Genomic DNA, 23786 nt, shown 5'->3' with positions numbered 1-23786 from the left:
AGTCAACATGGGGAGGCCATGGAGTCTCTGATTTCCAGCCAAGAAGAGTATCTGTGTAGTCCCTGGTTGAGCATGGTTCTATGGTTCCTTGGGAAGTAGCAAAAGAATGGAGATGGTCTCAAAGAAATGGCTGAAAGTGAAAGTGGGAGGACCCTGAGTCCCACCAAAATCCCTAGTCTCACGGGGATCCAGGTGGGTGAGACAAGGGGCTGAGGCGGTTAGGTGGCAACAGGTCGAAGGGTAAGAGTGGAGAGACTGACTGGAGGATGTGAAGGAGCCTAAAGGTCACTTACCTGAATCCTAGTCAAGTATGGAAAACTGTCGGTCTGTGGTAGAGAACTGTCTTCAATGTCTACAGGCACACAGGAATGAAGTAAATTATTTTTAAACAATCATATTACATACTTCCCAATACTTAAGAAAAGCAGCAGCATGTTTTTCTTCCACCAGTGTGGTTTTTATTAATATGACAATGTATATATGTATTTCATATATGTATAATATATATATGATACCTATATATCTATTTTTAAATAGAAGCACTGAAAAGAAAAGGGACCAAGTCTATAAACTGAGTTACCTTGAAATTTTTCTGTATTCAAGTAGGAAAGTTAAACTATGAGCTATGTAACTATCAGAACTGGATTCAGTCATCACAATCATGAACACTGTGGGCATAATACTAAACCCAAGTTTCAGTTAATCCACCAATGACATGGAAGCAAGAATGTTGAGACTCTATAAAATACTAGAGATAGATGATTGATAGGCACAGAAAGATAGATTTAATTGTTTACTATGACAATTATATTCTTGAAATTATGGCAGCAATAAAAAATGTGCTCTGCCTAAACTTCCAATATTTACTGATATATGACTTCTGTCCGACCATATGATGAAGTGTAATTAGGAAGCAGAATCTTCATTTGCAGAGAAGAGCTTAACATTTAGCTGGAAACATTTTCTTCTAGATGATCTTAGCTACCGCTGGCTTCTGAATGAATTTCCTGTGTTTATCACAATGGATAAACGAAGATTTGTGTCTCAGACAAATGGCAATCTCTACATTGCAAACGTTGAGTCTTCTGATAGAGGCAATTACTCCTGCTTTGTGTCCAGTCCTTCCATCACCAAAAGTGTGTTCAGCAAATTTATACCCCTCATTCCAGTACCTGAACGTAAGTATTTTATTTGTTATAATTTTTGCAATGTTATGTTTATAGTATTATATAGTATTATTCACGATAATGGTCAGGTGTCTCCCTGGGCAGGACAATGTATACTGTATGCTGGGTAGAAGAATAAGCCGTAAGCTTTTGAAGTTTGGTTTTATTTAATAAAAATGATCCTGAGATGGGTGAGTTTATATCAGTTGCTTCTAGCTTAAGAAGTATTTGGAAGGTGACTTAATTAGTTCAGGGTGTCTAAAGAATTGCAATGGAAATGTCTGGGATCTACTGTTTTGTTTCATGACCATTTGAACTTGATAGTTAATTTGAAATGGAACTAAATACTTAGATAAAAACAAAAAAAAATGACATAATTAGAAAAAAATGATTGTTTTAAGCAACTATTTACATGGTACAAATAAATATAAATAGTTGCCACTTCTGCTTTAAGTAATTGGCATGCATTTCTGTGGGTCTTACTCTGCCTCCATTTTTAATCTTTTAAATGTTTCCCATAAATTGAACCTGCACACTGTTCGAGGTACACTTTGTCACATCACCACATACATGCTTCTCTCATCCCAGCTCAACCCCAGTTCTTCTGCTGCATTAATAGTGGTAGGTTCACTCCTCGGAAATGACCTGTTTGCTCTCCGTTAATGTGGGAAGTGTCGCAATGCTACTGGCATTCTCTTTTCACTTCGACTTGTGAGGAAACAGTCACACAAGAGCACACATTAAATGCTGTTGACTTTCTGGCTCATTCTCCCATCTCATTCCTGGCCTCAGTTTCACAGGGTACGTGTGCCCTCTGGAAAGGGCTTTGATTACCTTTCCTACTCTGCCTCAGAAATGTACTTCCCCTCTGTCTTCTATACATTTTGTTACTTCCTGACTCAGTGGTGGACTCCATACAGCCCATCCCTTCAGTCGCTCCAGCTCACATCTCATTTGAATCAGGTCTTCACGGTATCTATCGCATATTCCCTTCCTTTTCTGTACAACCCCCTCTCCTCATTCTGCATGTTCTTTTCTATCCTGTGAAGGCCATCTGCAATAATAAGAGATTCTTATCTATTCAATCAAAAGATAGTTTTCAGTCCCCAGTCTCTTAGGTACTTAATGCTTTTCATTTGCCTCTTGCAGATTTTCTTCTGTTTCTACAAGGCTCACTTTCCTCCTCTCTCAAGTCTTACACAGCACAAAGTACCAGCTGCTCTTCTTGCTCCTATTTCTCTTCCAGTTGTTTCTAGGTATTCTCACTGAACTGCACGTAATGGATTTAAACTCACATCTCTAATTTTCTCCTATGTTTAGGCTTTGGTTTTCCCCACATCCTAGACTTGCTCCACAAAATTCTCAAAGATATTAACTGAACGTCTTTAGGACATGCCCGTTCCTACAAGCTTTCTCTTCTTCCTAGTATTCTTTAGCCCATTTGTCTAGAACTGCTTGTTTTCTTCTAACAAATGACATTTGCATTTGTCAATTTTTCCCTTCCTCTGATGTTCAGAATAGCTATCCCTGTGGCTTTTAATTATGTCAATATGTAAGCCACTGGGGGGTTCTGAGAAATCCATGAAATGCAGATTCTGATACCAGGAGTCTTAAATCTGCCATCAATGTCTCACCTTAGGCCAAAGGTATGATCTATAATCTTAGAAATCCCACTGGTGATTACTTATTCATTGACAAAATTGATCTCAAAACTTCTAATGCTGCATCCTTGGGGCTTGTACATCATGAGTTCAGATAACCTTTAGGTCATGTATTTTAATGTCATTTGATTTCATACATGCCTTCTTTAATTCTTTGTACTGCCTTAGAGCTTTGTCATGAGATAACTCAGTTCAGTTATCAATTTTGCCTAAGATTACCATATGCCCTCAGTAATTCTGAATTCCTTATTTGGTGACCACTTTCAGACAAACCCATATCTTGGGGGTTAATAATGCATGAAGGCTTTTGGATCCTGTTTCTCTCAGCACACGCTTTAGGACTGATATGAAGAACAATAGTGACTAGTATGTGCAGCATTAGCCCTGTCAGAATAAATGGCCCTTCTCGGCCATCCCTCTTGCTCCGTTTCCTTAGGTTCTGAGGATAATTCTTTGTTCGGTATTTGGCTTTGCTTAATCCATCTCTTTCTTCCCCTTTCTTCTCTTTCATTTTTCATATTTCCTTTCATTTTTTTTCTTCAGGTGCCTCCTAGCAATGGTCAAAGTTATTTTATACATATTTGCAGCCCCTTAATGACACCTTGATATTCTGTAGCCAATTTTGTCGGTTAGTTGCAGGTATCAGGATGTGTGATGAAGTTCATACTTACACACATTGTGTATAAATACATACTGGGACACATTCTTACATATTAAAAAAAAACCTTCCATGTGATGCAGATCTCGCTTATAAAATTTCATGATGTTAAAAAGAAAAAGGAAAAAATATTGTGAATAATAGATTATGGGAGTCTGTCTCTTCTGTCTCTCTTTTTTTTCAATATTAGGAACAACAAAGCCATATCCTGCTGATATTGTAGTGCAGTTCAAGGACATTTACACCTTGATGGGCCAAAATGTGACTTTAGAGTGTTTCGCTCTTGGAAAGTGAGTATGCTTATGCTTTTCATTGACATGCATAGAAACACAATACGTTTTATGCCTTTTCGGGAAGTAAATGAGTTAAGTGCTCCTTCTTAAATCAGTGTGGTCCTTGAGCTTTTATATCTTCTGTCTCAAGCCCTGTTCCTGACATCCGGTGGCGGAAGGTGCTAGAACCCATGCCGAGCACTGCCGAGATAAGCACCTCAGGGGCTGTCCTCAAGATCTTCAACATCCAGCTAGAAGATGAAGGCCTCTATGAATGTGAGGCTGAGAACATCAGAGGAAAGGACAAGCACCAGGCAAGAATTTATGTTCAAGGTAGATATTTTCTATGAACTCCACCAATGTATTATTCAAAGGCTTTTCCATACTTGAAGAACTATCATAGAATTATTAGTAGTTTAAAAAGATGTGATATAGATTATATTATTCTGATAGGTGAGATACATACCTTATGTTTAATTAAGTTACAGCTCTGAGTTCTGGTTAGTATGAACTTACACTTTTGATGCTATGATTATAGTAATATGTTGATAGGTGTTGATAATTTTCAAAGAGAAATGTTGCTCATTCAATCCTCTATCATTCTTCCTTTTTTTTCTTTTTACTATTATTTTTTTAATTTTTTATAAATTACACTTTATTCATTTTGTATCCCCCCATAAGCCCCTCCCTCCTCCCCTCCCAATCCCACCCTCCCTCCCCTTTCTGCATGCATGCCACTCCCCAAGTCCACTGATAGGGGAGGTCCTCCTCTCCTTTCTGATCTTAGTCTATCAGTTTTCATCAAAAGTGGCTGCATTGTCCTCTACTGTGGCCTGGTAAGGCTGCTCCCCCCTCAGGGGGAGGTGATCAATGAGCAGGCCAATCAGATTATGTCAGAGGCAGTCCCTCTTCCCATTACTATGTAACCCACTTGGACACTGAACTGCCATGGGCTACATCTGTGCAGGGGTTCTAGGTTATCTCCACGAATAGTCCTTGGTTGGAGTATGAGTCTCTGGAAAGTTCCCTGTGTTCAAATTTTCTTGTTCTGTTGCTCTCCTTGTGGCGTTCCCATGCCCTCCAGCGCTTACTATTTCCCACTTCTTACATAAAATTCCATTCACTCTGCCCATCACCTTTTTCAGTATATTATTTATAGAAGAACCTGTGCATTATGGCTTAAAGTTTGAGTCAGTGCTTTGCAAAGCCTAGAATGCCTCAAAATTCCCTGAAGGCCTTGGATAAAATGCTGACTGTTGGGCTTCCCTTAGACTTTTTGACTCAGAAGGGCACTGTGAGCTTGGCAATCTGCATTTCTTTACATTCCCCAGGTGCTCCTGTCATTGGAGCTAGAAAAGCCCTGGTGTGAGGAATCAGCTTTTTTTTTTTTTAATTTTTTTTTATTGTGACAAATTTATTCTTTTTTTTAGTTCTTTATTAATTACACTTTATTCACTTTGTATGCCCCTGTGGTTCCCTCCCTCCTCCCGTCCCAATCCCTCCCTTCCTCCACCCTTTGCATGCATGCCCCTCCCCAAGTCCACTGATAGAGGAGGTCTTCTTTTCCTTCCTTCTGATCCTAGTCAATTAGGTCTCATCAGGAGTGGCTGCAGTGTCTTCTTCTGTGGCCTGGTAATGCTGCTTCCCCCTCAGGGAAAGGTAATTAAAGAGCAGGTCAATCAGTTCATGTCAGAGACAGTCCCTGTTCCTATTACAGTGGAACCCACTTAGACACTGAACTGCCATGGGCTACATCTGTGCAGGGGTCTTAGGTTATCTCCATGTATGAGCCTTGGTTTGAGTATCAGTCTCAAATTTATTCTTTGACCCTCACCCATTGGAGCGAACATATATGGGAAGACAGAAATTCTTGGAGCCAACTCGTGGAATGTCAATCTTTTTTCTTAAGGTTTATCACCTGTTATTTGTGTCCGCCAGTGTTTTGCCAGCCTGTGTATATGTATGTGCACCACATGTGTGCCTGTTGCTTGCAGAAGCTGGAAGAGGACATTACATTCCCTGCACTGTAGTGACTGATGGTTGTGAATGCCACATCACACGGAGAATTTAACACAGTCTTCTACAAGACCAACAAGATCTCTTAGTCACTGAGCCATCTTTCCAGGCTCAGCATCTTGGAACTTCTTGAGGCTGAAGTCATCATTACAACTTTCTAGAATATGGAATGAACAACCAGATTTCAATAAGATCATTCTGATTTTTATTTGTTTCCTTGCTTTTGTTTTTTGTTTTTGAGACATGGTCTCTCTATATAGCCCTAGCTGTCCTGAAGCTCACTGTGTAGACCAGGCTAGCCTCAAACTCATAGCAATCTCCTTCCTCATGCTGGGTTTTTTTTTGTTGTTGTTGTTGTTTGTTTGTTTGTTTTAACTCTGGCTGATGCTCTGCTTGGCTACTAGCCTTTCCCAAACATACATTTTGATGGAATCATCTGAACTCTAAAAGTTTGTCTCCATATCCAATTGTATTCTCTTTTTAATTCACTCCAATTTGTTCTCATGAGCACCTCTCTGCTGTAGCCTTTCTTTGTATAATCACCCAGTGTGTCCAGTTGCTAAAGCTGATCAATTCTCAGCTGCATCTGATCATGTCTGACAGCAGCAGCAGCAGCAGCAGCAGCAGCGCTTGGCCTGCCTCTCTGCCTGCCTCTCAGCTCCTTGATGCTATACTTCTTCCCCACATACCACTCTCCTTTCCCCTACAGTGTCCTCCTAACTCATAGCATCCTGACACTGAGTGATCAGAGTCAGTAACCAGAGTTCTCTGTATCCCTGTATGATTTCATCTGTGAGCATAATTTTTGAAAAGCTACACCCTTGGAGACTGAACATAAATAATGCCTCTGAAGTACAGACTTGAATACCCAATGGCTCAATATAGTTAACATGACACATGTCAAGTGTGTGTGGGAATTGAGGGGGAAAATCTGTGGGGCTCTTAAAAGTCTTGAATAATATTACCACTTTTGTGCTGGATCTAGTGCTTTTAGATAAGGTTCTTTGAATGCATTCAGAAAATTTCACTCTAGTTTCTCAGTAGTGTAAAATTCTGAACTGTCAAATATATAAGGCCTTAAAGGGATCAACATGATAGAGAAGGTACTAGTATGAAGCTACTTAAAATAACTTCATTTCTCCCTTGATAGTAAGATATCTGAAGTTTTTGTAGCTCTAAGCAAACCATCTGTAGCACTGTATAATGAAACCACACACAGAATTCACCAAAGTGATTCAATTACTCTTTCTTAACACTGCGTTCTGTGTTGTCATATCCATGGGTCACCCCAAGGGGGAGGGACAGGTAACAAAATTATCATTAAAGTATTGGAGAGATTCTGTATAAAGTAAAACCTTTCTTCAGCTAGCAAAACCAGCATTCAGTTTCGACAACTTCTCCCCATGAGGTACAAACAAATGATTGTGAAAACAGATTTTACACTGTGAAGTATCCATAAGAGACATGTGCTTACCATTAAACATATATTAGTGTAACATTGGTAGTCTGGATTGCTCAAAAGATTTCTTACGTACATATTATAATTACATATAAAATATTTCTAATAATTATATATATCACTATCCACAGAAAACTAATAAAACACAAGGCTTCATTTTCAGTAAAAAGGAAGAGAAATGTGCCTTCCACTAAGAGTTCTCTGTCTCTTCCCTTCCTTATTATACACTATTTTACCTACATTTGTTTGTGCTCCTTAGAAAACTGAAATCCTTAACCAGACTGATTTTTTTTTTCACATGGAAACAGTTTTTTTTTTTTTCCTTTGAGGCAATTTTTAGCATTTTCTCATTTTTCACAACTACCAAGTAGGTGAAAATAAAAACTCAACCATGAATTTTCCCAATGTCAGCTGCTGAAGGAGCTGCTGTATAGAAGTGTATTAATGTGTCCTGTTCATTTTTATACTTAAGGAGTAAGAGGATACATGGTACAATACACAAAAGCTCCAGCTGCAGGCTATCCAGTGTGCTCTGGCCCTGGGAGCACCCACATGCACACAGAGCACATAAACTCATGAAGGCACACACACATGCAGAAATGAAGTGAAATAAATCTAGAAGCAAAGCTACTAAGTTACAGTTATCTTACTCTACGATAGCATGCGACTTTTATTGGATATAGACCTGTGCAAGCAGACATACAACATCTGATGTACCCTCTAGGATGAAGCTAACAAATGCAAAATTCATTCTCTTGAGACTGTGCTGGGTACTGAGACACTTATATTGTTCCTCCTTTGCAGCATTTCCTGAATGGGTAGAGCATATCAATGACACTGAGGTGGACATAGGCAGTGACCTCTACTGGCCTTGCATAGCCACAGGGAAGCCCATTCCTACCATCAGGTGGCTGAAAAATGGATATGCGGTAAGTGTGTTGAAGTGCCTTGCTGTCCCTGAATCTATGTTCAGGCAGCTGTAGGATGGCCAGTGGAATAAGGGTACATGGGTCCTGAAATAGAAAAACGTCCCTGAAAAACAGTATCTTCTTTCACTTTCAGCAGTTTTCTGTAATCTTATCTTTACCTCTCTCTTTTTTCCTTATTTTTCCTTTGTTCCACTTCCCACCTCCCCGTTTAACCATCTCCACTGACATTGTCCCCTCTTTGCCACTGTTTCCCTGAACCCCACAGAGACAGAGGTAAGAGAGACGCGCTAAGTCCTATCCTAGCCTTGGGACAAGTGACAACAGTGGGGTCCTTCTCTACCTTCTCACTATAATCTCCCAGCTGGTCCAAAGGGGAAAAGGTGGACTCTCGGCTCTGTAAGATGACTAGAACAAGAGCCACCGGGCATGGTAAGTGGGTTGGTCTTGTCCATGCCATGAAAGATGCCCTGCATCTTAGAAGAGAAATGAGGGCGTGTGAACACAACTTACCTAGGTAAAGCATTCACATAAAGCTGAATGAAGACTTTACACCCCTGTTCCTCAAAGCCTGGTGATGTGTTTTACTCTTCAGTATCACAAAGGGGAGCTGAGACTGTATGACGTGACTTTTGAAAATGCCGGGATGTACCAATGCATAGCAGAAAATGCGTACGGAACCATTTATGCAAATGCAGAGCTCAAGATTCTGGGTCAGTATCCTTTCCAATTGCTGATAAACGTTTACCAAACAAACAACATGTAAAAAGGTGAGAGAGCAGACATAGATTGCATTCAATTTCACTATACTTTTATTAGGTGCACAGCACAGGTTACTTATTTATGAATTGACAGTCATCAAAACTCAGACTAAAGGAACAATAAAATAGAGCAGTAGTTGTCAACCGTCCTAATGCTGCAACATTTTAATACACTTCCTCATGTTGTAGTGACCCCGCAACCATAAAATTATTTTTATTCCCACTTCATAACTTAAATTTTGCTGCTGTTATGAATTGTAACATAAATACCTGGTATGTGACGCCTGTGAGGGTTGTGACGCACTGATATAGACTCAGTGTTTGCTGTAAAAAGCAGTTTCCTCAGGGGCAGCAGCCATGGCCACAGTACTGGGAGCTTATTGCAAGTGCATAATTCTAGTCTCACCATTAGCCCACCGAGCAGGCATTTTAGTAAGACCTTCAGGTGATTTTGATAGGCAGTTAAAGGTTAAGAATCATAGACCAAATTAAAAAGAGTCAAATACACATCAGCCTGAAGAAGACTCCCCGGAAGGGGCAGGATGCAGATGACTGGAACACATTGTGTCTACTAATAGCTAAAGGTGATTGAGCAGTGGACTAATGGGGGAATTTGGAAGAGATAGGACATACCATAACTGGGGTTACCAGCTATAAGACTCTGTCATGACTTCATAATTACTATTCTGTGCTATGACTTGAAGATGAACTTTAGCTATGCTATTGCTCTTTAACCAGGTGTTTGGATCCATTGTTCTCCTAGCTCTCTTAGGTAGGTCATGAAGCCCTGGATTGGCTTCTCAAAGAGTATATGCACTCAGTTGGTACTTAGTGAAAGGAAAGTTAAGTGGGATTCCATTATTTATTGGAGGGTTTTCAGATTCAAATGTTAATCCTACCTGTGACACCATTACAAAATTATTCCAGTTTAATAGATCTCAATTCTCCTGTTACTAACTCGAAGCATATTTAGTGGAATGGCTGTGAGCATGTGTGAGAATTTGTATATAGTATTTGTTGCGTACAGAGTTCTTGCCATCCTTTTTAGTAAATTTCTCATGGAATTGAAACAAAACAATTGAATTCAAGATGCCTTTTAGGTGGACAGGTACATGACACGATTAAAACTAAAATTTGCTAAAGTTATCAGCAATTGTCCATTTGAACTGAACAAATGTTATTAAATTATTAAATAAAAAAATTATGTATGAAATGCCTACGAACTACAGCTGATCATATTTACCTCGACCATTTCTATTGTTTATTGATCTACAAAAGATGATGTAATCCAGAAGGAATGTTTGGGTGTGCTAGCAAAAGGAGAATAATAAACATTTGTTTGCCTTGTAGCCTTAGCTCCAACTTTTGAAATGAATCCTATGAAGAAAAAGATCCTGGCTGCAAAAGGAGGAAGGGTTATCATTGAATGTAAACCCAAGGCTGCACCAAAACCCAAGTTTTCATGGAGCAAAGGGACGGAGTGGCTGGTCAACAGCAGCAGGTCAGGCGGGACGGGGTGTCATTGATGTGCACGTCTCCTAAGCTCTTACGCTCACTCACTCTGTGTTTGGTGTCCTCGAAACCAGCCAAGTGTCTCCCTCATTGAGTCTCCAAGTTCAGTTCTTTACCAGTACTCTAACACATTAACAATTATAATAGAGTGTTCATGTGCAAGAATTTTTGAATGTCATAAAACAGTATATATAAACATTATATAGTATAACATATACTATATATAGTATAGTGTAAATACTGTATATATAGTTAAATATTTGTGTTTGTAAAAGGTAAATACAAATTGTTTAAAATTGAAGTCTAAACAACGGTTAAATATAATATGCTTAATTTTATTCATTATTTAAAAAATTTTAATCAACATTAACCAAAATTAATTTTTGCTCTATTAATATTTAGTAGACATGTTAATTGAATAATTAATATAATATTTAATTAACAATAAATATAGCAGTATTTGGATGAATATAAGTAGTAAAAGTAGTTCGGCTGTGGTGACTCCTGTGCCTGCTTAGTGCTCGCTTCATTTTCATGCTATATGAAAAAGTATATGAACAAATATAATAAGTACACAAGGCAGGAGCATAGTCATTTGCCATTAATAATAGTTGTGTGGTACCCAGGATTTTATGTTCTACAATTTGTAAGATGGCAGGGCATTGGTATTTTGCTCCAGCATCCACAAACCTGATCAATGCTTTGGACATGATGTTGTCATGGCTATAGCACCATTTAATGACAGGACCTTTAGGTTTGTTTATATTCTCATTGGTACTTATATGCAGTCATTTCACTAAGCAAAATGCACCGTATAATAATGGAAATGTTATTGTGTGATAGAGGACTGTAGAATCTTTGAATATGAAAAAGATCAATTTCAATCATATGTATATATATATATATAGATATATATATATATATATATGCTAAAACTAGTATCATTTAAGGGAAAATTGTCATTCGTTTCCACTGTTACTTGACAGTAATATTTATTTCTGTGCTGACAAAATAATTGAGGGATGGTTAGAAGATTGACAAGGACTTGAAGTGAAAGTGAACATGTAACACTAATATCTGTATTGTGAGAACATGTACAAAGAGTCAGATGCCGAGATATGATAAGCCATCAAAGAATGGTATTCATAGTGTCAGTGTCTGGAAGAGAAAGTAGAGACGGAGCTGGCTGGAGGCTGGAGAGCCATCTGATGGGGTGCTGGTCTGATTTCGAACATGGAGAGAGAGACAAAAGGCAGAAAGATTTGGTTGAAGGGTCTTCACAGTTTTGAAAAAGACTGTCAAGGGTCTAGGAGAGTGCTTTGGCCAAAAGTGCCTCTAAGAGGAGCTTCTTGCCTGCAAAAACTGGACTCATTGAAAAGTCCCCAGATACCCTGTCAAGATGGCAGTAGGATGCAACCTGTGGCCTGCACAAAACAGAGACCAGGTTCTTTGTACAGCACATGGAACAGCAGATAATTACATTTCTTTACATTTGGAGAAAGAGGTCCCATTTTAAATCCTCCTTAGTAACAAAGTAACACTTTTGCTGATATATTCTTTCAATGTTTCATTCCTTATTTTAAAACAGATTCTGAAATAAGCTGTAAATTAGAACTGGATAATGAAAAGAAATGGAACACGATTTTATTAAATGTTGGAGCAGGATTTCAATATTGATTATTAAGAGATATATTTTAATTTTTTTAAAACCAGACTGGCCTCTAAAAGAACAGATGTTTCTGTTGTTTTTGAAAACTATCAAAGATGACATTTAGAAAATGATTTATTTAAAGAAAGTAGTAGTAACAGAATTTAATATCAAATTTAAGTTTGAGACTGCAAAATAAAACAATGAGCATTTATTCTCTAGTTTCTAGGGAACAGGTAAACAGGCATGGGATTGCATACTGTGTGAAAATTAAGGCTTGTCCAAAAAAATTCTTAAGTACTGTTTTGTTACAGAAATTATTAAGAATAAAAATTATTACAAATAATGATTAATTATTTAAAATCTTTCTTCAATAATCTCTAAAAGAAGAAATACACTTATATTTCTCTGAACCCACTGGAGGAAGTTTGTTCTAACTTGAAAGTAAGAGTGAAGTCCTCATGCTATATTTCTGGATGCCTAAGTTAATTTCTCACAAGCTGTGACCTGTTTGAGTCTGGCCATCGTGGGTTTAAATCTCATTTAATGGTAGGGTTTAGGAGACCACCTAGTTCATTATTAAATGTCAGTCAGTCCCTGACTCCATGCATGTTTATGCAACAAGGTATTTTTTTTTGTTGTTTGTTTGTTTTTAATGAAAGAGCATCTGTTGTCACTCTGGAAAAAAACACTGCCATAAGGTGTCCTGGCCCTGTGACCCCACATTTAATCTCATCTGAATCTATTTATCAGTTCTTCAATGTCTGTGATCAATTTTGACAAATAATAGTCACTTCCCATGTAATGTCATGTATAGTACATGCTGAGGGTACAGCTGTAAACAAGGCAGAAACTAATTCTCATATTAAGGTATTCTAGTGTAATGGGAATAGCGGGCAGCTAATGTGCTAAGATGAAGAACTTCTGGTGAAATACGTGCCTGAAAAAACAAATCTAGAAAGAAAAATGTCAAGACAGTCAATCACTGTTGTTGTTGTTGGTAGTGCTGGTGGTGGTGGTGGTGGTAGTGGTTTTGTGTGTGTGTGTGTGTCTGTGTGTGTGTGTGTGTGCGCGCGCGCTAATCATGCTTGTACTCACATAAAATCACAGAAAGATCATCCAGAAAAGTTTCACCAAAAGTGCCACTGAGCAAAAGCCTGAAGGCCTCCTGGGGCAAGGTGTGTGATGATCTTGAGATATCTAGAACAGGACTGTAACTTTTCCTATTGGGTAGAAAGTCATTGGAGAGTTTTGAGCTGTAGAATGACATCACTGAGCCAGAGCGTCACATTCATCTGCTTGGATGAAAAGTGCCATCTTTTTTAAAGAGGCGAGAGTACACGTGAATCTTCTATAGGACCCTAGCAGTTATCTAGGAAAATAAACTCCGCTTTTGAGGACTTTGCCAATGCTGAGAGAACATTTGACGCAAAGGCTGGACTGTTTATGCTTGAAAACGTCTTACTAAGAAACTAGTGTAAAATGGAGTGATATTAGCATTTCTAATAAAAGTTACCATAATAATGTATGTTTCTAAATGACTGTGAATTGTTTATTTTTTAAATTTCAATAGAATACTCATATGGGAAGATGGTAGCTTGGAAATCAATAATATTACAAGGAATGATGGAGGAGTCTACACATGTTTCGCGGAGAATAATAGAGGGAAAGCTAATAGCACTGGGACTCTGGTGATCACAAGTAAGGAATAATTTGATATTTGAGTCTTGTTGTTTCCTTTAAGTGATGGTGTTTACATTTTATAGTATTACATAGATGTGATTCAAAACTGAACTTCCAGAACAGTCAATGTATTGATGAGTTTCCATTTCAGAAGCTTTCAGGGCAAGTCTCTTTCTCTGTGAAATTGTTCCTGGAACTGGATGTGAAAACACTCTGTTCCTTTGCAGAGAGGATCAGAATATATTGGATTTTATTCCTTTTTTCAATTTTTAATTGAGTTTTGTTCTTTTACAGTCTCACATGTATGATGTGCATTCTGATTGTTATAACCACCATCTCTAATACCATTCCCACACCTGTTGCCTGCTTCCTGTATAAAAGCCCAGATCTCATTCTCATAACTTCGTTATTGCTGCTTAGTGCTGGTAATTGGGTTTGTTATTGTGTTAAGATCCACTGAATTTAAAGTGTGTCATCTGCGTGACTATGGATTTGGAACTTTACTTCTTGGGACATGGTAGACATCTCAGTGGTCATTAAACTGAACAACAGTGCCCCCTCTTCTGGAGTCTGTCAGTGACCAATAATTACACAGGGAAATGGTGGGCCCCATCAGCTCAGGCTTGGGTAGAGCACTGTAGGTGTATGAAGTCATGACTGCATTAGCTCTACCACACTCAGAAGACAGTACTTCACAGCTCTTCTCCCTGTTATTCAGCTTTTAAATTCTTTCCATCCTCTTTCTCATGGAATTTTCTAAGCTGTATGAAAGGTGGTATAACTATCCTGTTTCGAGCTGGGCATTCAACCGCCACTTCGTTCATGCACTTTGAGACCTCATAGGCCTCTCTATGCACTGCCATCCATTACAGAGGTGTCTCTGATGCAAAGCTGGGAGGAACATTTGTCTGTAGGTATAAGCATAACAATGTAAAGGCAAGTTTGGCACCATGAAAACTTATATAAACAATAGGATAAAGTTTGCTTCTAAGGTCTAGGATCTCCTCAGCCATGGGTTTTTGAATGGGTTTGTTCTAATAGTATGGATGGCTTCATATGAGGCCAGCCTCAAATCCAGTCAGAGCAGGCAGCTACCTGCACAACAGTCATGCCACAATTGCATAAGTGGGCACACCTTATCTGACATATTGGTATTATAGGCTGTAGGGTTTATAGTTGGGAAAGAGTTGATGCCTCCCCTAGGACTCTACATAGCATCTTACAGCAGCCTGACAGCTAGGTAGCAGGAAGGAAGTTTCCAGGCTCAGTTCCACCTTCATCTCTCTATGTCTTGTAACCAAGGTATATGTTGTTTTCAGCCACAGGTTTTACAAACTAGTTATAGAGGCAGGGGACTGTGTCACTTGGGATTCTCTGGTCCCTGATCAACAACTCATCAAGAGATACCATACATCTGCCACTATGGTTTGCTTGGTTTTCAGACACAGTATTATCCAGACAGAAAGATTAGCTCCTTAGCTCCTTTCAAACTAACTTTCTCTTTCCCTCTCCTTTTCCCTTTCTCGCTTGGTCACTTTAACTCAAAATTTTATTTTTTAAGTAGTAAGTTTTTTATGTGTTTTTCCATAGATCCTTAGTTTTTAGTAACCCTTTATTCATCCTCATCTCCCCAATCTTCCAACATCCATTCTTGATTAGACATTTCACTGCTAAATTTCTTCTATTTGTTTTTGTATCACTTGTGAAATTCTATCCCCTCCCCACACCTCACTGGAATTTTTCCACCTCAATATCCTTTTTCTAGTTTACTTACTTCAACAGATATTACAGTTTAAACATGAAAATCTAAACTCCTAGGAATATATCCAAGAGATGCTCAAGTACACAACAAAGACATTTGCTCAACCATGTTTGTAGCAGCTTTATTTATAATAGGCAGAACCTGGAAACAATCCAGGTGTCCATCAATGGAGGAATGGATACAGAAATTGTGGTACTTTTACACTACTCAGTAATTAAAAACAAGGAAATCATGAAATTTGCAGGCAAATGGTAGGAACTAGAAAAGATCATCCTGAGTGAGGTATCTCAGAAGCAGAAAGACTCACAGGATATATACTCACTTATAAGTGGGTACTAGACTTTTAAGATAGGATAAACACACTAAAATCTGAACACTTAAAGAAGATAAACAGGAAAGAGAACCCAGGGTAAGATGATCAATCCTCACTTAGAAGACAAATGGATGGACATTGGAAGTAGGAGAAAATAAGAAACAGGACAGGAGCCTATCATAAAGAGCCTATGAAAGATTCTACCTAGCAGTGTATCAAAGCAGATATTAAGACTCATAACCAAACCTTCAGCGGAGTGCAGGAAATCATATGAAAGAAGGGGGGATTAGTATGACCTGGAGGAGACAGAAGCTCCATGAGGACCAAATATATCAGGGCACAGGGGTCTTTTATGAGACTGTTTCTCCAACCAAGGACCATGTATGGATATAACCTAGAATCCCTGCTCAGATATAGCCATGGTAGCTCAGTATGCAAGTGGGTTCTCTAGTAAGGGGAACAGGAACTATTTCTAACACGAACTCAATGGTGGGCTCTTTGACCCCCCCACAAGGGAGGAGCAGCCTTGCTAGGCCACAGAGGAGGACATTACAGCCAGTCCTGAAGATACTTGATAAGCTAGGGTCAGATGGAAGGGGAGGAGGACCTCCCCTATCAGAGGACTTCAAAAGGGGCAGGGAGGAGATGAGGGAGGGAAAGTGGGATTGCGAGGGAATGAGGAAGGGGGATATGGCTGGGATACAAAGTAAATAACCTGTGATTAATATAAAAAATAAAAACTATAAAAAATAAACAAATATTTGAATCTAGTAACAACATATAAGAGAAAAGATATGCTTTTGTCTCTCCAAGTTTAAGTTACTTTGCACATTATAATTTTGTCTAGTCTCACCAATTCATCTGTAAATTTCAAACTTTCATTTTGCTCTATAACGGAATAAAAGTCTATGATGTGCATGTACTACACATTTACCATTAATTCACCAGATGGTGGGCGAGTAGGCTGATTCTATTTTCTAGCTGGAGAAGCAGTGAGCATAGATGTTGCAAATATCTTAGGAGAAGAAAGTAAAGTTCCTTGGGTTTATGTGCAGGAGTGGGATATGGTGTTCTAGTACTAGCTCATTTAAGGACTACTACATTTATCTCAGGAGTGTCTACCACGCAGTAAGTGTTCCTTATTATCTACATCCTTGCCAACATGTGTTGTCATTTGATTTGTTAATACAGCCATTCTGAAGAGGTTGATATGGGATCTCAACGTATTATTGAGCATTTCTCTCAGAGTTTATCAGTCATTTTTATTTCTTCTTTTGAGTAATCTCTTCAAATTGATGGTCCCTTTTAAAATTGTCCTTTAAAAATGGGTTGTTTATTTTCTTGATGTTCAGTTTTTTGGTACTTATATATGTTAAATATTAATGATCTGTCGGTGATATAATTGGTAAAGACCCTTTTCTATTCTGTGGGTTTCCTCTTCATTCAGTTAATGGTTTAATTTGTTGTATATGATATTTTTAGTTTCACTGAGCTCTCATTTGTCAATTATTGGTCTTATTTCCAGTGCTACCAGAATCCTATCAGAAACCATTTCCTGTTTATATTTGTTTGGAATTCCTTTGATGTTAGTTGGTTTTTTTTTTTTTTTTCATTTCCTGACCCTTAGTTCCTGGAATAATGACTCATGAGACACAATTATTATTTTCAAATAGCTAGGCCATATAGCTAGGCTCTTCTCTGACTGGCTCATAATTTAAAATAGTCCGCTATACTAATCTACATTCTGCCATGTGGCTGGGCTTCCTGAGCTCAGGCACCATGTGTCCATCATCTGTACCTCTGATGACTTAATTCAGGTAACCTAGGCTATGATTAAAAAGCAAGTATAATGTGAGAAATCTAATGGGAGGAAGCTGTACTAGCTTAGAGGTGCAATTATTGCTCAGTATTGTGCTCTGGGACAATTAAATAAATCCTAGTCTGTCTGTGTAGTTATTTGGCTATATGGCTGGTTAGGGAATAATCTCTGCTATGCTAATAAAATAAGTCAATATTAAATATTAATAATCATACTACAATTTGCTCATTCTTTCACCATAAGGTAGTGTCTATTTTTGGTGGGGAGATGTGTTTCTCAGAGACAGAAAAATTGTGATAGTGTTTTCTAATCCAGTCTGCAAGCTACTGTGGTTTGACTGGGGAGTTGAAAAAGCCTATATCAAAGTTATTATTGAAGGATGTGTGTTGATTCTTGTCATTTTGTTAATCTTGTGGTCTTTCTTTTCTTAGTCTTCATCTGCTTAAAACCACTGACCTAACATCTTTTAGTTTTTCTGGTAGCTTCTTATCTTTGCTTATTTTTCTCTTCAATTTGATGTATTCCTCCACCTAAAGGTCGCTTGGTGATAACAGATTCCTTTAGTCTGCTTTTATCTTGGAAAGCTTTCCTTTTTTCCTTCAATCAACGTCAACAGTCTTAGCAGGTATAGTCGTCTGGGTTGGCATCTGTGCTCTTCCAGAACCTGTAGGAAATCAATTCATGTGTTTTAGGCTTTAGAAATCTTCATTGAAAAACTATCATCATCAGAGTTCATGGACATTCCCTCATATGTGACTTGGTGTTTCTCTCTTGTATGCTTCAGTAATCTTTCTTTCTTCTGTACATTTAGAGTTTTGACTATGATATGACTTAGGGAATTTCTTTTGATAAAATTTGGGTGTTTGATTTGTATGAGTCTTTTTCTAGAGTGGTTATCACTTTCTCTAGACTTCAGAAATGTTTTCCTATGAATCTTTAAAAACTATATTCTGTTCCTTTATCCTCTATTTTTTCTCCTTCATTTAAACCCATGATTCATAGGTTTGTGCTTTTGGCTAAAATTCCTATCCAGACTCCTTCTGAGGTCCTAATGACAAACTGGCGTGTGGTTTTGTTAAAGTTCTATCTTGGGAATTAATAACCTTGTGAGGTTCCTTGGAGAGCAAATGTGAGGGGTTGGTTACAGTCATGTGGGTGGTCTTCCCCCAACAGGCCACACCTGAAGAAACACTACTTAGTAGGGTGAGGGCTTCCCGAAGCTGCACAGATGAAGCTCCCCTCACTAGTCTCCCCAGCTCATATCCTCATCTCTATCTGAGACACATGCAATTAAGGCAGAGATCTATACACTAGATGGTAGGGAGCTAACAGATACCTAGGTGGTCTCGTGACTCTCCCAGCCCTCCGTGAGGGGTGGAAACACTTAACAAGCCCAGAACAAATAATCATTTTGTAAGAGGGACAGCTGAACTTCCAGAGATGAGGGTCACTTATTCCAGAGGACAGTCACTAATAATAGAGCTTTTTATGCTAGCCCCAAAACTTCACATTTTTGTTTATGGGTCTTTTAAAACTTACCATTTTATTTGACTGAGTGATCAAATTTCTCTGCCTTGCCTTCAAGCCCTTATATTCTGTCTTCTGCTGAATATGGTTTATTAGTGAGGCTTTTCACTGAACTTTTTATTAGACATACTAAAGTTTTCATTTCAAGTTTTATTTTGGTTTGTGTTTTCTTTAGTATTTATATCTCTCTATTGAATTATATTTTTATCTATCTTGAATTATTCTTATTTTATTCAACTGTTTGTGCTTTATTGACTTTCATTTCAGCATTTAATCTGTCCCTTTTGAGCTCCTTAAACATATTTATAATATTCTTTTAAATTAACTATCTAGTCATCTAAGTTGCTTTCATTGGGTATCATGAATTCAGGTTTAATAATTTTTGGAGGAGGAATGTTGTCTTAGATTTTGTTACTTTTTTGTTGTTGTTGTTCTGTTTTTTGATGGGCCTAGGGTATCTATAGTTAGATTTGTTGGCTATATCTTTTGGTATAAATATCTACCATATTTTTGAGTGGGCTTTGTAATCTAAATTTGTTATCAACCCCAAACCCCATTGTCTTTTGGAAGAGCTGGGTGGTACTTGAAGTTGAGTCTTAGGGCAACTCAGAGCTTATTCAAGATTGGGCTAGCAGAGGTAGTCCTGGCTTAGTGAGAGGAAATAGCATCTCTGGCCCCATCAGCAGACGCTCTAAAGAGAGAGCTCCTTAAAAGCCAAGATTAGCTTACAGGAGAAGGGGCAGTGGGGCACACACTTCTCAGTTTAGATCCCCATTTGGCAGCAATGGGTTCAGCTTCTGGAGGGAGGGAGAGTCAAGAGCTGCCTGTGAAATGAACAGGCTTTTTCCACACATCACATCCTCAGATGGTGTTAGGGAGGAAGGATGAAGGCTGTACTGAGAGATAAGTCCGCCTTTGATCCAAGGCCTCGCAGTGTCCCAGAGAAAGGGAGAAAATGGGGTTACTTGTGAATCAAGCAGACACCTGGTCACAGTCTTCAGATGTCCGGGTTACAGCATCAAAGGTGGGTTTTATTGTTTTACAATACCAGATAATATGATGTTTCATGTTTTATTTAACTATCATTTGCTTTTCTTTTAAAAACATACAGATCCCACAAGAATCATTTTGGCCCCAATTAATGCTGATATCACTGTTGGAGAAAACGCTACCATGCAATGTGCTGCATCCTTTGATCCTTCCTTGGATCTTACGTTCGTTTGGTCCTTCAATGGCTACGTGATTGATTTTAACAAAGAATACACAAATGTTCATTACCAGAGGAATTATATGGTATGTGTTTTATATTTCACCGTACTAACATCCCAATGATTTTCTTGTGCCTGCTCTGAAACTTCATTTAAGTAGGTCACCAAGCCTGTGCACCTGAGTTCAATCCTTAGAAGCCACGTAACAGGAGGAGGGAACCAAAGTTGTTCTCTGATACAACGTGTGCCATGGCCTATACATACATACATACACACATACATACATACATACATACATACACACACATAAATATTTTAAAATTCAGAGTATGATATTTTGTAATATTTTAGTTTTTTAAGGAGGTGATAGTCATGTGAAAAGCTTCTCATTTTTCTCATATTTAATGATCGTGCTCTGAATCATTTATAGAGGACTAGTGTTAAGAGCATTTGGTAGAGATATTCTCAAATATCTACTGATCTCTAGGTTTATTTTTCCTTCCAATTATATAATACTTGTATTGATGTGAACTTTACCCTACTAAATTTGAATCTGAGGTCCCAGCAATTTCACCTTAATTTAAATGAGAAGAAAACACTAAACTTACTACAAGTTATAATGAGTATTTTAAAGTAATTTATTTTATTCTGTGAAGGTAATAAATCAATGAAATGCATGTGTTCTCAGGCTCGAACTAATCTGTGTGGTTTGAAAAAGATTAAATGGTTAATTCTCAGAATTGGAAACTCTACATCCTATAAACTTGGTAATTTAACACAGCAATTAGAGAGTAAAGAGGTGAACTGGGAAACGATGCAGGGATATTGGCTTCCACGGGGACATCATTGCGGGCATTGACAGGCTGCTGAGACTGTCAGAAGACAAATTGGTCCTACTAGGTGCTGCCATTCTCCTCTCTGGAAAGGTTACTACTTAGGAACTTGTGTGTCTGTTTGGTACATGCCCTTAATTAAGAAGATGTGTTGAGGATGGAAACTATGTTGGTAGAAAGAAGGGACAAGTGAGAGGGTGTAGGACACATAGAGAAGGGTGTTTTTTGCAGAAGGGGTATAAGTAAAATGCAATGATATATATGTATGAAAATTTAGTAAAATCCCTATTTAACATTTTTTAGGAAAGAGTAAAATAAACAGACATGTTACTTAAAAAGAGAAACAATTTTTTTTTTTAGTTCATTTAATCCTTTTGTGTCATAAATTGAATAATTTCAGAACTACCATCTGGAAAGGTGACAAGTGGAGCTTATAAAGCATATTTACTGTCTTCCGGGAAGTCTGCGTAAATAGATATGGGGGCATAAATTATCCCAATTAAGGTGAAACTTCACATTTATAGCCTAGGTACATTCTTTAAAATAACAATTACCCTGTGTTATTTGGCATAAAAATCCACTATAAGACAAATAGGGGAAAAGAATAAATGGAGAAAAGCAATAGAAGAGGAACAAAGGAGCCTAGGAACTTCAAAAAAAGAAGTGAATAAAGAAACAGTTGGAATGCTAATGAAGAAAAAGTGATTTCAGCCTGCTATTTCCAATTTTGACCACTAAATGGCATCCTTGCATAAGGTTTCAGGATTCATACCCTGGAGTAAATTAAGCATAAACCTTTACAAAATGAAACAAATGCATCCCTTCGTATTTATCAAAACACAGTGAGATTACGTGCAAAGCTAAATTTCGCTGTAATTCTTTTCTCTGTAGAGTTCTATGATTATTAGGAAGGGAGTAACAAGGTGTTACTTTGAACTTCTTTTAGGCATTCATGTTAACACTGAAGCAAAACAAAACAAAGAACAAACTACTCTGTCTTTCCGTTAATGGTCCTACTATACATTATTACATTAGTTCTCTATTTTCTCATTTACCTGTTAAAACTCAGTGAATATTATGCTTTATGTGATAATGGCTACTATATGCTTCATTTGTGCTTGAACACAATTCATAAATAGATAAAATATTAACAAGTTAGCAGTTTAAATTAGTTTAATACAATAATTGATTAAAGCAATTTATCTGCATTATTTTGTTCTGCTAAGGTTTGGTAGCAAATAATTATATTTTCCATGTCCCATTAAAAAATTACTACTATTTTTAATTTCTAATTTAACAGGCACTTACTCTCTGAAAGTAACTATAATTTATTTTAATTATAATTTATGTTATAATACTTATTTTTCCAGAAAGATCTTGCAGTTATCTATCAGTATTATGTATGTGTCCATAAACATATGTATGTATTCATAAACACTCTGTATGTTCATGAACACTTTATCCATATATGTTTCATTTTATCCTTTATTTATGGTAGTAAATTATGGGCAAAAATTGTTTTTAATTGCTGCATAGTTTTATAAAATTATGATTTGTGTATGTGTGTATGTTTGTGAGTGTGGGAATACACACGCTCGGACACACATGTCGAGGTCAGAAGAGAGCATTAAGAAGTGAGTCACCTGCCAGGTAAAGGCACAGTCTCTCTCTCTCTCTTCTGATTCTCTGCATACTGCAGGCTGGCTGCCCACCAAACTTCTGGCCAGTTTCTTGTCTGTCTACCATCTCACTGTAAGAATACATGATGACAGAGACCCACCGATGCATCTGGCTTTTTATGTCTGTTCTAGGGAGCAAATACTAGGGTCATTGGGCATGTATGGCTGGTGCCTTTCCTCACTGAGTCGCCTCCCTCTCCCAGATTGCCTAGTTTTGACACTCATTGTCACAGTAACTAGATGAAGCACATGTACTCTCTGTGTATCTTCCTGGTTTCTTTACTGCAGTGTTGAAAGTTCAACCTAGCAAGAAGTCACTGCAGGTTTGCTAAAAATTCAGAGATAACCGTCTGAGTTCCTCAGTAGTTCTGTCCAACTTTGCCCGACACTAGGCTATTTCACACCTTTAATTCTGTGATCCCTGCTCTCTAAGCATAATCTTTCCACTCTATACAATGACACTTTATTCCAAAAACGGTTTCTTCACAGCACTTTTATGAGGAGAATGGAATGCTTATGGAGTGCTTGATAAAGAGTAAAATAACTCTCATTCACTATTTTTTGATAAATTTTATAGTAAAGCAATTATTAAAATCCCATAAGTTGTTTGTTCCTCCTTTCTATGCCCTGCTGCTGCCCCTGCACCAGAAGGCTGTGATATAATATTAATGTCTATGCCTACTTAAATAATGGTCTGCTCTTTGGAAACACTGCACAACAGGACTGTTCAACTCCTATATTATTCTAAAATCGTCTCTGACAGCATGCTTCTACTCACATTATCCACATTACTTTAGTCTTCAGACACTGTTATCAGACTTTGCAGTGTAAGGAAAGCCGAGCCTACACAGCATCAGGTGTGAGTATAAAAGTGATGGCAACC

General features: G+C 37.9%; 1 protein-coding gene across 3 annotated transcripts in view; it reads left to right on the top strand.

Moving 5' to 3' along the window:
- The window catches only part of Cntn1 (contactin 1), a 301145-nt gene that overhangs the window by 189981 nt on the left and 87378 nt on the right, over positions 1-23786 (top strand). For all 3 annotated transcript variants that reach the window (XM_055626902.1, XM_055626903.1, XM_055626904.1), the window contains exons 7-14: positions 972-1178; positions 3676-3775; positions 3909-4090; positions 8037-8161; positions 8754-8871; positions 10270-10420; positions 13653-13780; positions 20295-20476. In XM_055626902.1, the coding sequence (XP_055482877.1) occupies positions 972-1178; positions 3676-3775; positions 3909-4090; positions 8037-8161; positions 8754-8871; positions 10270-10420; positions 13653-13780; positions 20295-20476 (1193 nt within the window). The remainder of the gene's footprint in view (positions 1-971; positions 1179-3675; positions 3776-3908; positions 4091-8036; positions 8162-8753; positions 8872-10269; positions 10421-13652; positions 13781-20294; positions 20477-23786) is intronic.

This window comes from Psammomys obesus, unplaced genomic scaffold (assembly GCF_907164565.1).
Source record: "Psammomys obesus unplaced genomic scaffold, mPsaObe1.curated_primary_1811, whole genome shotgun sequence".
NCBI classification, from domain to species: domain Eukaryota; kingdom Metazoa; phylum Chordata; class Mammalia; order Rodentia; family Muridae; genus Psammomys; species Psammomys obesus.
This window is presented reverse-complemented; position numbering and strand designations above follow the sequence as displayed.